This window comes from Leptosomus discolor, chromosome 20 (genome assembly GCF_034619465.1).
Source record: "Leptosomus discolor isolate bLepDis1 chromosome 20, bLepDis1.hap2, whole genome shotgun sequence".
In the NCBI taxonomy this organism is placed as follows: domain Eukaryota; kingdom Metazoa; phylum Chordata; class Aves; order Leptosomiformes; family Leptosomidae; genus Leptosomus; species Leptosomus discolor.
Genome location: NC_141410.1, coordinates 3,597,514 through 3,610,445, shown reverse-complemented (window position 1 = coordinate 3,610,445; position 12,932 = coordinate 3,597,514). Strand labels below are relative to the sequence as shown.

General features: G+C 52.8%; 1 protein-coding gene across 1 annotated transcript; it reads left to right on the top strand.

The window, feature by feature from the left end:
* Positions 1-501: 501 nt before the first annotated feature.
* KLHDC7A (kelch domain containing 7A) lies at positions 502-3,171 on the top strand. Its single transcript, XM_086476325.1, has one exon. The coding sequence runs from the start codon at positions 502-504 to the stop codon at positions 3,169-3,171; it is 2,670 nt and encodes an 889-aa protein (XP_086332451.1).
* The last annotated feature ends 9,761 nt before the right edge of the window (positions 3,172-12,932 follow it).

Here is a 12,932-nt window from a genome sequence, read left to right as displayed (position 1 = left end):
TCGTTAGCTAGCGTGCCACAAACGAAGGCTACTGAATTAGTCACCCGCCTCAACCACAGAGCAGCTGCTCAGTGTCAGACCAAAGGTCTGCCCAGCACCAGGCTGCTTCTCCCTCCCTTCCCCACGTTTGCACCCAGGGATGAGGGACCTTTCCTGGACAAAACAACTTATTTTCCCTTTCTGTTGCATGATCCCTTTTAAATCGCAAAAGAAGCAAGGAGGCGGCACCGTTGGGCTGCTCGGAGGAGATACTTTTCCTCCCTTTGTGCTTCCTTTTGCTTTTCACTGAGCGTCTCTGTTTACCAGGTTAATAAAGCCGGCTCTGTGCCGCCAGCTCTGGGCTGCACCTTTTCCCCGGAGCCCAGCCCAGCCCAAACATGCAAAGCTTGTCCGGAAACCTCCTGCCAGCTTTGCCAGCTCAAAGTCACCTTGCCCCAAACCTTCAGCTCCACGCTCCGGATTCACTCGGCAATCATTAATCGGCTTCTCAGCATTCCCAGCATGGAAAAGCCCCAGCGGGTAACCTTGCCCTGGCAGTCCGACATGCAGCTGGCCAGCAAGCTGGTCCTCTCCGCCGCCGCTCTGCTCCTCCTGACTTTGGCGTACAGGTTTTATAAGTCCCGCTCGCTCGCTGGGGGCAGAATCCCGCCGGCCGACACGGCAGGAGGGCAAAGGGAAAACGCTGCCCGGGATGGTGATGGGGATGGGGTGGTGGGTCTGCGACGGAGGAGGGGGTGTGGTGAGGGGGTGAGGAGGGACGGTGGGGATGGAGGAGCGAGCGGTGAAGCGAGCACCCCTGGGACATGGCGCATGCCTCCCCAGGGGGTTCAAAGTATGTTAAGGGGTGAGGAGGAGGAAGAGGAGGAAGGAGAGGAAATGGTTTCCAAACCAGGGTTGACTCACAGGAGAGCAGGGATGGCTAGGAGGGGAAACGAGCCCAGAAGGAAGCTGGGAGGTGAGGTGGGAAGTAAGTCAGGAGGTGAGCCAGGAATTGATCCGGAAAGTGATCCGGGAAGTGAGCCAGGAAGCAAGCCGGGAAGTGAGCTGGGAAGTGAGCTGGAAAGTAAGATGGCAAGCATGCCAGCAAGCAAGCTGGGAAGCGAGCTGGGAAGTGAACTGTCAAGTGAGCCAGGAAGCAAGCCGGGAAGTGATCTGGGAAGTGAGCTGGCAAGTAAGATGGCAAGCGTCCCAGGAAGCGAGCTGGGAAATGAGCTGGGAAGTGAACTGTCAAGTGAGCCAGGAAGCAAGCTGGGAAGTGAGCTGGGAAGGGAGCTGGGAAGCGAGCTGGGAAGCGAGCTGGGAAGCAAGCTGGCAAGCCAGCTGGCAAGCACGCCAGAAAGCGAGCCGAGTTCTTATGACCTGGGGGACTCAGCCGAAACACTGAGCAGCCACAAGGAGGAGGGCACGTTTGCCCCAAGCACTGGGCTTCCCCCTGGGATTGCTAATGCCTCTATGGCAGGTGATGGACGTACCCAAAGCACGGAGCAGGGTTTGTCCATCAGAGGCATGAGCCGGCAGTCTGAGGGGTGCAGGGGTATGATCCAGACCCTCAGCGTCACCTCAGACCTGGGTCTAATGATGACGACGAGCAACGTGGAGTCGGATGCCTCCTACTCTTTCTCCTCAGTTGCAAAGATCCAGGTGGAGGAGAACTACATCGCTGAGCGGTGGGTGAAGGACGGGGATGGGCAGCCAGTCCCCAGCCTCAAAGGCAAAGTCTACGACTACTATGTCCAATCCATCTCGCAGTCGGTATTGAAGAAGAGGTCTCTCCCCTACATCCCTCTGGGAACATCACGGCACCGCAGCTCGGAGCGGGCCAGTGAAGAGCTGCAGACCTTTGCAACCCAGGAGGTGGGCCCAACTTCAGCAGCACAGGATCTCACCACCTCCTCCATAGTTCGACCACCTGCAGGGAGCTTGGAGATCTTGCCTGAGACATCATCTCCTGGCCGCAAAGGCAGCATCCTCCAGATTGCAGACAGCCCTCACCTCCAGCTGCCCATGGAGGGGTTTGGGGTCACAGTGCCAGCTGGCACACCACATACAAGACCCCAGCCAGGGTTGGTGGCCAGTGCTGACCTCTTCCGAATGCCACCACCCACTCACCTAGACCTGGGGAACTGCTACGAGGTCCTCTGCACAGCCAAGGCTCAGAAGCTCGGCCATCTCCAGGAGGCCGCCTACAAGGTGATGAGCGACAACTACCTGCAAGTGCTGAGGACACCCTCCATCTACAGCCGCCTCAATGCCAGTGAGCGGGAGCTCATCCTGCGGTGGAGGATGAAGGGGAAGATGTACATGGCCGTGGCAGACATCAGTGTGCAAGAGCCTGGCCTCCACACCAGCCGCCTCTGCTACTATGATGATGGAGGGGACTGCTGGCATCACCTCTGCCACGTGCCACCAGAGGCGGTCTCCCGGGGCTGTGCCATGTGCAGCATGTTCAACTACCTCTTCGTGGTGGCCGGCTGCGAGGGCACAGGCCGTGCGCAGAGACCCTCCAACCGTGTCTTCTGCTATGACCCCCTGACGAACATCTGGAGGGAGATCTGCCCCTTGAACCAAGCACGGCCACACTGCAAGCTCGTGGCCCTGGATGGCCACCTCTACGCCATCGGAGGTGAGTGCCTCTACACAGTGGAGCGCTACAACCCCCGGCAGGACCGATGGACCTTCACAGCACCCCTGCCCCATGACACCTTCGCCGTGGCCCACACGGCTACGGTGTGTGACGGGGAGATCTACGTGACAGGGGGCACCTTGCGCTACGTGCTGCTGCGTTACACCGCCCGCTCGGACAGTTGGAGGGTCAGCCCGGCCGGCGGCGGCAAGGACAGGACAGCTGAGATGGTGAGCACCAATGGCTTCATCTACCGTTTTGACCTCCACCGCAGCACCAGCATCAGCGTCTATCGCTGCAGCGCCAAGGCCAAGCTGTGGTACGAGTGTGCCACCTACACCATGCCCGGCCTGTCTGGCTTCCAGTGCGCCGTGGTGGGCAGCCTGGTCCACTGTGTCGGCCGGCACTTCCACATACGCTTCTTGGCTGACCACATCTCACCACGCTTCGGGACCAAGGAGCTGCAGCCCTTCCCATCGCCTCGTGGCAGCCTCCTCCCGGCTGTCCTGGTGCTGCCAGAGGGAGGGACGGTGCACACACAGGTTTGAGGGATCCATGCTGGGATCTCATGCAACAGCGGTGGTGGCTCAGAGGTGACACGATGGTGAAAGTTGGTAGAAGAAGCCATCAGCCCACACTGGACCACATAGCATGGGATCAACACTACCAGGGCAATGTTACCCACACTACCATCAAGCAGGAATCCTCCCACACCCCGAGAGTAAGGAAGGAGACAAACCACCAAACTGCCCTTGGATACCAACGATAAACCAAGCCTTGAAGACACAAGGAAGAGCAAAGCAGGAGCTGGGTGGACTTGTTTGTTTAGAGGTATTTAAACATAGGTGTGCTTGCTCAGATGCAAATAAACCAGGGCTCGCTGCAGGCTCCCAGCTGCACGCTGCCCAATGAGTAGCTGCTTTACACACTGGGTGTTTAATAGTGACCTGGACACATAACACTTGGAGGATTTTAGGGTGGAGGAACAGAGCAGCAAGGCTTGATCCCTAAGGAGGTATCACCCAAAGGTCAGCTCCACGGGCATCAAGCTACTATTAAGCCTTCAGGCTTGACCACACATATCACCCCAGGGTTGGAGGCTGGGGACCAGAGGGTGCACTGCTCCTACCAGTGCCTTGTTAACTGTTTCCTTATCCTCAGCACAGACTAAAATATATATATATATATATATTTATATGCACGTGATGTAAATAGGCACTATAGATTTATAGACAGCTGGTCTTAAATGAAATTAAAGTGAACATTTGGTAAAATTAACCATGGCTACTATTGCGCATCATTTCAAGCCGTAGCTAAGCCTAATGGGAACAAAGAGGCCGACGCGTGTTTTACATTGCTAATTACTGCACAAATGTCTCTGAGGAGGCAACCAAAAGCAAAGCAGGCCCCTGGATGTGAGCAGCTGGTCTTTCATCCCCTCCTCCTCAAGTTTCACCGACCTTACTCCGCTGCCTCCATGTCCTGCCAAAAGCCTACTTTGGGTAATTGCATTTTTTCCCCTCTATCCATTAGAGAAACAGCTCGTCATCCGTCATCTGTCAGCCCCAGACAGACAAAAACAGCTCCCAGATGGACAAAACCCTCTTGTACCTGCTTCCTTGATGGCAGCAGGTCATGAGCACGAAGTCATGGATGGGCTTGAAGCGCCTGGAGATAAGAGGTGGTGCTGGAGCAGCCCCGGGTATCACCGTTTACACCTTGCTGCTCATGGTGGTTTAGGAGAGCTTAGGTTAATGTTCTCTCAAAGTGCTCCCAAAAGTATTTACTACTCTCAGTCACTGCCTGGAGGCCTTGCGTTTCTGCCTTCAAGGGCTTCCTATGAAGGTCAGTGGCATCCACCCGTGTTAGGAGACCTTGGGAGGCTGTGTTCATTAACCCTGCCTCTGAGGTTTCCTCGTTAGCAGTAGCATGCTGCTTCTGCCTATAGAAGGTGGCTGATGCACCCTCTCCCTTTGCTAAAAGCTGCCATGGTCCAGCCTTTTTCACCCGTGCTTGGGACACCTCTTCTTACCCCAGGAGGACCATCCCACTGATGATGCACAGTGCCTGCAGCTTCCTGCATCCCAGCATCTCTCTTTGCTAGGATGCTTGGGCTGGTAAACCTTAAGAGTAAAAAAAACCTCCTTTTTGTTATCATTATTGTTTAACTCCTTGTTATTTAGCCACCTCCATAGCCTGTGCTCAGAGCAACAAGCTCAACAAGATGGGCTCATGCATGCTGCAACACATTTCTGCTTTTCCCCCAGCAAAACCCAGGTACTGGCTGCTTCACTGGAGCAGCCCAGCCCCTTTGCAACCTGCAAAAGCCTCTTATCCCCAGAAGCATCCCAGCTTCATGCCCTCCAGCATCCCTGCCATGGCAGTCTGGGTGCTGGGGAGCAGAAGAGGCGCTGGCTGGGTAGGAGGCAGGCAGCTGGAGCCCTTCCAGGTGACAGCTTTTTTTTTTTTCATCCCCAGAAGAGCTTTCTTGGGTTCCTGCCCTTCTCACAGTGCCTTTTTGCTTCCGCTTAATAGTTCACCTTTCCTTTAACTCCTTGCTGCCAGGCTGTAACCTCAAAACCCAGCAGCTTTTCCTCGTTGGTGAGCAATGAATAACAACCACCACAGGTGGGCAGCTCTCCCCCTGCTCCTGCACCCCCCCAATACTAACACGATTCGCCTGGGGAGGCATTTTGGAGATTAAAAGCTCTTGGGGACATCCCGTGCTGGAGCACTGCTTGTTTGACAGGGAAGGACAACCAGGTCTGGAGCAAAAAAGCACCAGCGACTCTGGTGAAATGACTTTTGGCTGTGGTTGAGGGAAAGCAAAGGGGAAAGGACAAATGGAAGCTGATACTCAGACTTGGATGATTTTTTTTTTTTTTTGCTCCCAAACGCCAGGGCAGGGGAGGAGCCTTTAGAGGGCTGGCAGGCACGGTGGCAATGGCAGCGTCACTGACCAACTCCTGCCACCACCACCACCAGATGACGGATGTCGATTTACAGTTGTGCCAGACACCCACTTCTGCGTTTCTGCTGACAGGCAGTGGCTTCAAACAGCAGGCTTGCAGCTCTCGGGATAACCGTAAGACTATCGAGCAGTTTCAAGCGTAGTTTGTGACATCAGGATGTTATTTATTTTCACTGGTCGGGTTGGCAACGCTGCCACAATTTACAAGGAAAAGGGTTGGGAGGCGTGTGGTGCATCTTAATAAAACTCCACAAGTGTGCCCCATGGAGCCGCAAACCACCTTGAGCAAGTTCAAGTAACAATAAAGACAGAGGTCGCAATAAACCCGGCTGGGCTGGGGGTTTACCTGGAGGGTCCTGCTCTTGGGAGCCTCTTCTATTACTGCAAGACTGGTCACTGCAAACCAGGTCACTGGGTCAGGGACCACCAGGACTGGGTGCTGGAAGAGAAAACACAACCACCACACGCCTCACGAAAGCTGGAAAACCAATTCCCACTATCAATTTTTCCATCCCCTCTCCAGCAGAGAACCCCTTCACCACCAGTGCCTGGACCCATCGCTGCCCTCTGAGCCCCCCTATGTGGTTTATCTCCCAAAAGAAGGATGCAACCACTAAACCACGCTGCTTTGCAACCAAATACAACCTTTGCACTAAATTCAGTACATTCTTCTAATCAGGAAGACCCATTATCTACCCCCGCCAAGTGTATTTAGGCAATTACATAGTTTAATGTACATTGATTCAGATTCTTAATTTTTACATTTTTGATTATGATAAAAAACCGGGGAGTGACGCATTTCTTATTTGCTCGGCGCGCTTTTTTCCTTTGCGATGTGCCAGGCTGCATGCGAATGGAAATTTGAAGTCAATTAAAGAAGTGCAAAACCAGCATTTTAAAATCTTTTTTATTAGTTAAACACGGCTACCTTCAATGTGTCAGCTACAGCAGGGTGGAAAAAAAACCCGAAAAAGCAAAAAAGTGAGCTTATCCAGACATGTTTTGCATTTAAAACTGACGCGATACATGAAAGAAATATTAAGCGTAGCGAACTGACAAATTAAGTATCTCATTCCTGACAAGCGGGAGCAAACTCGTGTCAGTAGTTGAGGAGCCGGATGGGAATTTAAAGCCAGGGGAAGGAAAAGACCCATTACAGTATCTTTAGGTGCCAGTAAGGGAGGTGGCACCTCTTGGCCCCTGGCTGTGGGTTCTTCTAAACCCCCTGGAGAGCTGCCTACAGCAACATCTACGCTGCTACAGGTTGTGTTGCCAGGAGAGTCTGGCATGAGGTTCAAGAGAACCTCCACGACATGTTTAAAGCCAAGGAGAGGTGTCCTGTCCTCTCCCACTCACTTCTTCACCCCTCCTGCACCTAACCCAAGCTGAGCACCCTCGCGTGGCCACCAGCAGCACCTTGGCAGAGCAGATCCTGGCGGCACCGACCTCAGCCTTTCTCCACTCTGGTTTGCAACCAGGAACAACCCAGTTGTGTAGACAGGGAGCTGCACCCAACCTGCAGAACCTCGTTTACAAGCAGACGCTAATGAACCGGGGCTCAACACGACCCCATCGCTTGCAAGACCCAGACCTGCTTGCCCGGTGCCAAAGGGACGTGCCTTGGCAGCATCCACAAGGCACCGCTCCGGGAACACCAGCCAGCTCCTTGCGAGCGCGGAGAGGTCAGCGCTAATGAAAGATGCTATCACAGAGCCGGCGTCCGGCCAGACAAATGTAATTAGCAGTATTTGCAGAAGACAAACCTTGGCGAGGACGGGGGGGATGGGAGCACATCCCCTTGTGATCGTTTTGGGGAAAAAACACGGCCATTTGGAGGCCTTCCAAGCTAGAATAACAGCCTCGCCAATGACTATTTAATTAAAACCCGCGCAGCGTTCGAAGGGAGAAGGGCTGCGAGTGAATAAGCGTGGTGATAAAATATGCATCGACTCCGGCATAAGTTCTCCCTCCCCAGCACAAGCCTTTGCTTAAACCGTTGATGGGTTTTGATTCACAAGCTCCAGTGAGGACGGAACATTTGCCAGCCACTATTTCAATCCCGCCGGGAGTTTTTTCCGGAGGTTATAGCCACGCTGTAGTTTAGGATGTGTCAGCGCTGGCATCATAAACACAGATCAGAAATGCTATAAAAGGAGGAAAAAAAACCCCCAAAACCACACTCCTGGCTGGAGTTTAGCATCCTGTGAGCTCGGGCCAAAGGCAAATTATTTCTCCGTTACTGAAATAAAATCAATAAAGCCATTTTTATTTACAGAAGAGCCAAAGAGGGGGAGAAGGGAAAACTCCTCGAGCTGCAGAAGTGGGATAGGAATGTTGATGGTTTTCAGCTGGTTTTCAACCAAAAACCCAAGGCACTGGGTAGTGATTTCAAGGTGAAAATGTGCACTGGGCTCTTCTCAGCTGCCTTTCATGGACCTTATTGACAATATATCTCCAGGTCACTTAGAGGTGCCAACCCTGAGGTGAAATCCCTTGCCCCAAGGGAATCTGGGGAGTTGATATCTCTCAAGAAGCTACCATCTAGGTAATAGAAACAGATTTATTATTATATCAGCTCTTTTGGTTCATTGATCTCCTACAACAAGACCTGGGCATGAAGAGGGCATGAGCGTGTGGTTTGGGGACAACTGACTCCATGCTGGGTCACTGCCCCAAAAATACCTCAATTCCTATCTGGGCAAATAACCTTTTAGTTCGTCACCGTTTTGTGACGGGGAGAATTTTGTTCAATGCTCAAGTTGCTTCAAAACAACATCATTTGTTCAATTCACACCTCCTGAACACCAGGCTCAGCTTTTGGCAGAAATTGCCTTTTTGCCCTGAAACGAGCAGCCTGACAAGGCAATGCAGGGTTTGTGCTGGTGCTGGGTCTGTCTCCTTCCCCCAGAAATAGTGATGTTTAAATTCAGTAGTTCAGTCCCAGCTTGCAGCGCCTGCTTATGGGGCGAGAGGCAGCACACCTCCCGTGGATCGCTGCCTGTGTATCACCCAAACCCTGCCCTACCTCACCCTCCGAGAGCTCCTTAACCCATCACAGGGAAACAAGGTACCCCACCAAGCCCCATCAAAGATGCTGGAAAGGAGAATATAGGTCACCCTGGATCCAGGCCCAAGGAGACAGCAGTATGGGATGCTTGGTTTCTCCGTGGCCAAGGGATCGCCCAACAAAATGCCCCATCGCAAGCTAAGGGGAAGCCTATCCCTCAGCTCCTTCTAGTTCAGGATCTCAGACTCCTCCCAGCTTGTTGTTGCTTCATTAAGTCTCTGCTTAATTTACGGTGTCTCTGATCAAAGGACAGCATCACACTGGAAGTATCCTCACCAGACTAAGGAGGAGACAGAGCCGACCATGTCACATGCATGGGCAGCTGAGAAGACCATCCAGCCTCCTCTGCTATCACCCATCAGAGCCAAGCATGAGGACCATCCATCCCATGAACGGTCCACGACAGATGGGAGCAGCAAAGCCTATCAGCCATGCAGGGATGAGGTGGCCAAGAGAAGCCCAAGCTTTGTCTCCCTCCAAAACAGCTCAGAAAAGGCAGCTTGGTTAATGCTGTGGGGATGCTGCAGTCCCTGGTTAATGCTGCAGGGATGCTGCAGTCCCTTCTCCAACTCCTTTTGCTTGCAAAGGTTGTTGTGGTTGCCCAGGGCCATGCCCAGCACCAGCTCCAGGAAAAAGCAGCCCAGACTCAAGACCAGAGAGGTCTCAGGAACTCATGTGGCTGCAGGGAGTTGCATCCCCCACCTTCATGTCTGGTCCGGAGCTACCAACCCCACCAGTCACCCTGAGCAGATCCCTGACGCAGCTGCCATTGCCACAGGTGTCGGGTTTAGCCCAGTTTCATTTCCATGAGGGATTTTAAAGATGTCATTACTGGTTTGGAGGCACCGGTGGCAAGAAACTCTCCCTCTAAGCCGCACCAGCAGCACCTATACACGGCTCACAACACACACACCGTGCGAGGAAATTTGCTGGCAAGCCACGTGAGGTCAGTGTGATGTTTGTAGCAGAAAAGGTCCCAGCCCCACACTTCTAGCGCATAGCCCAGGGACCCCACCCTCCACGAAACCCCCTTAGCTCCATCACCTCCAACCCCTCCAGCTCCCGCTGCCCTTTTGCATCCCCAGCGCGGACCCTTTCACGCCACCTCCCCATACCTGCTGTGTAACCCCTCAGCTCCGAGCACGGGAGGATTTTTCCCCTCCTCCATCCCTCTCCCCCACCTTATCTGCGGGCAGGAGGTGGGATACGAGCCTCGGCATCAGCCAGCGATGCAGCCAAGCTCGAAGGCACTCAGACTGGCCACAGCTGATAAAGGGCTTAGGGCCGGTGCCAAGAGCCAGAGAGGCTCTGGGAAGGGTCTTGGGAGGGGGGACACTGGCTCCAGCCCAGCCATCCCACAGAAAACCCAAGCCTACAGCAGCTCAACGGGGTCCTGGGTTTCCCTTCCCAACAACATGCACTTAGGGCTCTCTTCTCCTCTTCCTCTCCTTGAGGGAGGAAGAAGATGCTGGAGGACGCGGCGAGGGCATCGCATTTATTGCAATACCTATCAATACCTGACAGATGCTAAGAAAGCAGCTGGAAAGCTGAAAAAAGAGAAAATTAATATAATTATGAATCAATAGAGGCGCCTTCCACATCGGGAAGGAGCTGAGCGACTGGATGCTGCGGGGAATTAGCATCCCGGTGCGGCTTGAGAGCTCAAAGTCGCTGGAGGCGGAGGCAGGAGCGCTTCGGTTTGGCTGCATTTTGGGGGTGAGGGGGTTAATTTGCTGTGGCGATGGATTTTCAGCGCCCGCCGTCGATAAACAGGGCAGTAATTATGTTGCATTTCTCTGATGGCTGCGGATCTTTAGAAAAATCAACACAATAGCAGTTCACTGAATCTCAGTGACACGCAAATTCGATCCGTCATTTTGCTCATGGCTGAGGCTTCCCAACTCTGCTGCCGGTTTTTTGGTTGTTGTTTGTGTTGGGTTTTTTTGTTGTTTAAACCTTCAATAAAAAGGCTTACATTGGTTTCATTCCACCGCCACCCCCTCGGTTTCGGTGGGAGGCATCCAGGTTTATGCCTCCCCCTCCAAGAGCAGGATGAAATGCCGGCAAAGGGGCTTATTTACAGCATGTGGTAGGGAAACAATCAAAATATTCACAGAGAGAATGAAAAACCTCAGGCTGGAAACAGGTTTGCTCTTGGTTCAGTGACAATAAAGCCTCTCTTCTTTTTTTCCCCTCCCCAAAAAGGAAGAAACTTTACCAAAATACGATTTCCATCACAAAGCAGCACTGGTTTTGCTCCTAAAAGGCACTGTTGCCACTGTAAACAGTCCTAAAACATCCATGTCCAATACACCATGGGTCAAATTTTGCATCAAACCAGGTGAAAAAAAAAATGAATTCTCCTTTTTCCTTCTTTTCCAATTCCTGGCCAGCAAATCAACCCGAAATTCAAGCAGTCAGCCAGGTTAAAGGGAAGACCTCCTGATTTTCCATCACTTGAATTTGCAGCAAATTTATCACATTTCATTTGAGGCTGAACCTTTCTGCAAGCCCCAGTACGTGCTATTGATTCGCAGCTGCAAATCCTCTGGCCAGGCCTTTCCAGCCGCTCCGCTTGGATAGGGAACATCCTGGAGGATTTCTTGTACGTGGCTCTCGCCCCAGACATCCCACCAGCAAGAATGGAGGATGCTTCGGGTGACCAGCACTAACACAGCCACCTCCATCCCTGCTGCTGTCGTACCCTGTCCTCCCGCTCCCTCCTTGCACTGTTTCACACGGACGTGGGTGCGAGGGGCTGGCATCAGCCATCACGCTCACCCTTCGGTCCCCTCCAGCCTGGCAACGTCACACCTGCAAATAAAAGTTAAATCTAAGGGGGGTTGACTAATAATTTTTCATGGGCTCCAAAACCCAGGCTTGCCAGGGTTGGGAAGGGTGTGTTTTCACGGTCTGCCTGGGGAAAATGATGCCCTACAGATACAAACACCAGCCCTGTGGGAGCATCCTGCTTGTTGAACCCAATTTTGGTACCTGGAGCCAGGAGGGTGCAGCTTTACCAGCAAGACAGCATCTCCCCTGTACCCAGCCGCTCACCCAGCTTGAGTTTCATTACCACCCTCCTCACCCATGCAGGATGCAATCCCACTGCCCTGCCACGGGCTTGTCCCCAGGAGCAAGGGAGATGCATCTGGGCTGTTGGATGCTCCCCACGTCAGCTTTAACCCCCTCCACATGCACCCCCAGAGCCCCCCAGCCTGGGGCTCCCAGCCTGACACCCAGCCGAGGTGAGGATACGGCCACGCCGGCACCAGATGCGCTACGAGAAGATCTCCCGGGTTGCTACGCAGCTGCTCTCCCTCCTTTTCCTTTGCAACCAAATAAACAGAGATGAAGCCGTAACAGCCATTCGCACAAAGAAAAGCATCTGCACCAAGCCAAGCATCCAAAATTTTTTATTTCTGCATGATAGGCCTATTTGGAGAGCTTTTTATTCGTAATTAAAACACAGCCATTACAAGTATTTTGTTTCCAGCTAATTGTTTTCTCTCTTTCTTTTTTTTTTTTCCCCCATCCCTTCCTCATTTGGGATGATAGACGAGAGCTGAAATAGCAGGGCAGGATGGCTGGGAAAAACACCCATAATAAAACCAGCCCTTATTAAAAGAGAATCATGTCTTGATGATACATGGCTCTACTTTCTGACTTTCTCTTTTTTTTTTTTTTCCTTCCCCCAGCCTGTAAACACGAGCTCGTTAGGGCAGGGCGGCTCATTAGCAAGGGCCTGTCTACCTTGATGTTTCCATCAGCGACGCAAGGGCACCGGGATGTTTAAGCCAGTCTATCATCACCAGGCGCTGCAAATACCTTAATCCGCATCAGGCAAGAAACGTAGCTCTCCAGAACGTTGCCTTTAAAGATAATAAACAGGAATAACATGGAAACGGCCCCCTAACAGCCCGGATCCCTGCAAGCCAAGGCGTTTGCAACCATCCTAAGTCCTTCAAGCCACCAGCCCTCTCGTTCCCTATGGAGCAGGGGAAGTTTTCCACTTTCCCTACTTTTTTTTCCCAGAGCATCCAGCTCAGAGAAAGGGTCAGTGGGCTAAAAAAAAATGATGCATTGCAGCAGGGGTTATTCGGATGGGTAACGAACGGCAGCAGACAGGCTATTCCCCGCCAGGATGGGCAGGGAGAAGCAGGCAGCCGCTTCCATAAACATGAATTTTGGGCCAAGATTCAGGGTAAGCAGGAGACAGGGGATGATTTGGGGTGAGCCAGGTGGATGGCAGAGAGCAAAGGGCCCCGTTT

Bases quoted from the DNA above. Each gene is read 5' to 3' on its own strand.
- KLHDC7A (XM_086476325.1), top strand. From the start codon at position 502: ATGGAAAAGCCCCAGCGGGTAACCTTGCCCTGGCAGTCCGACATGCAG.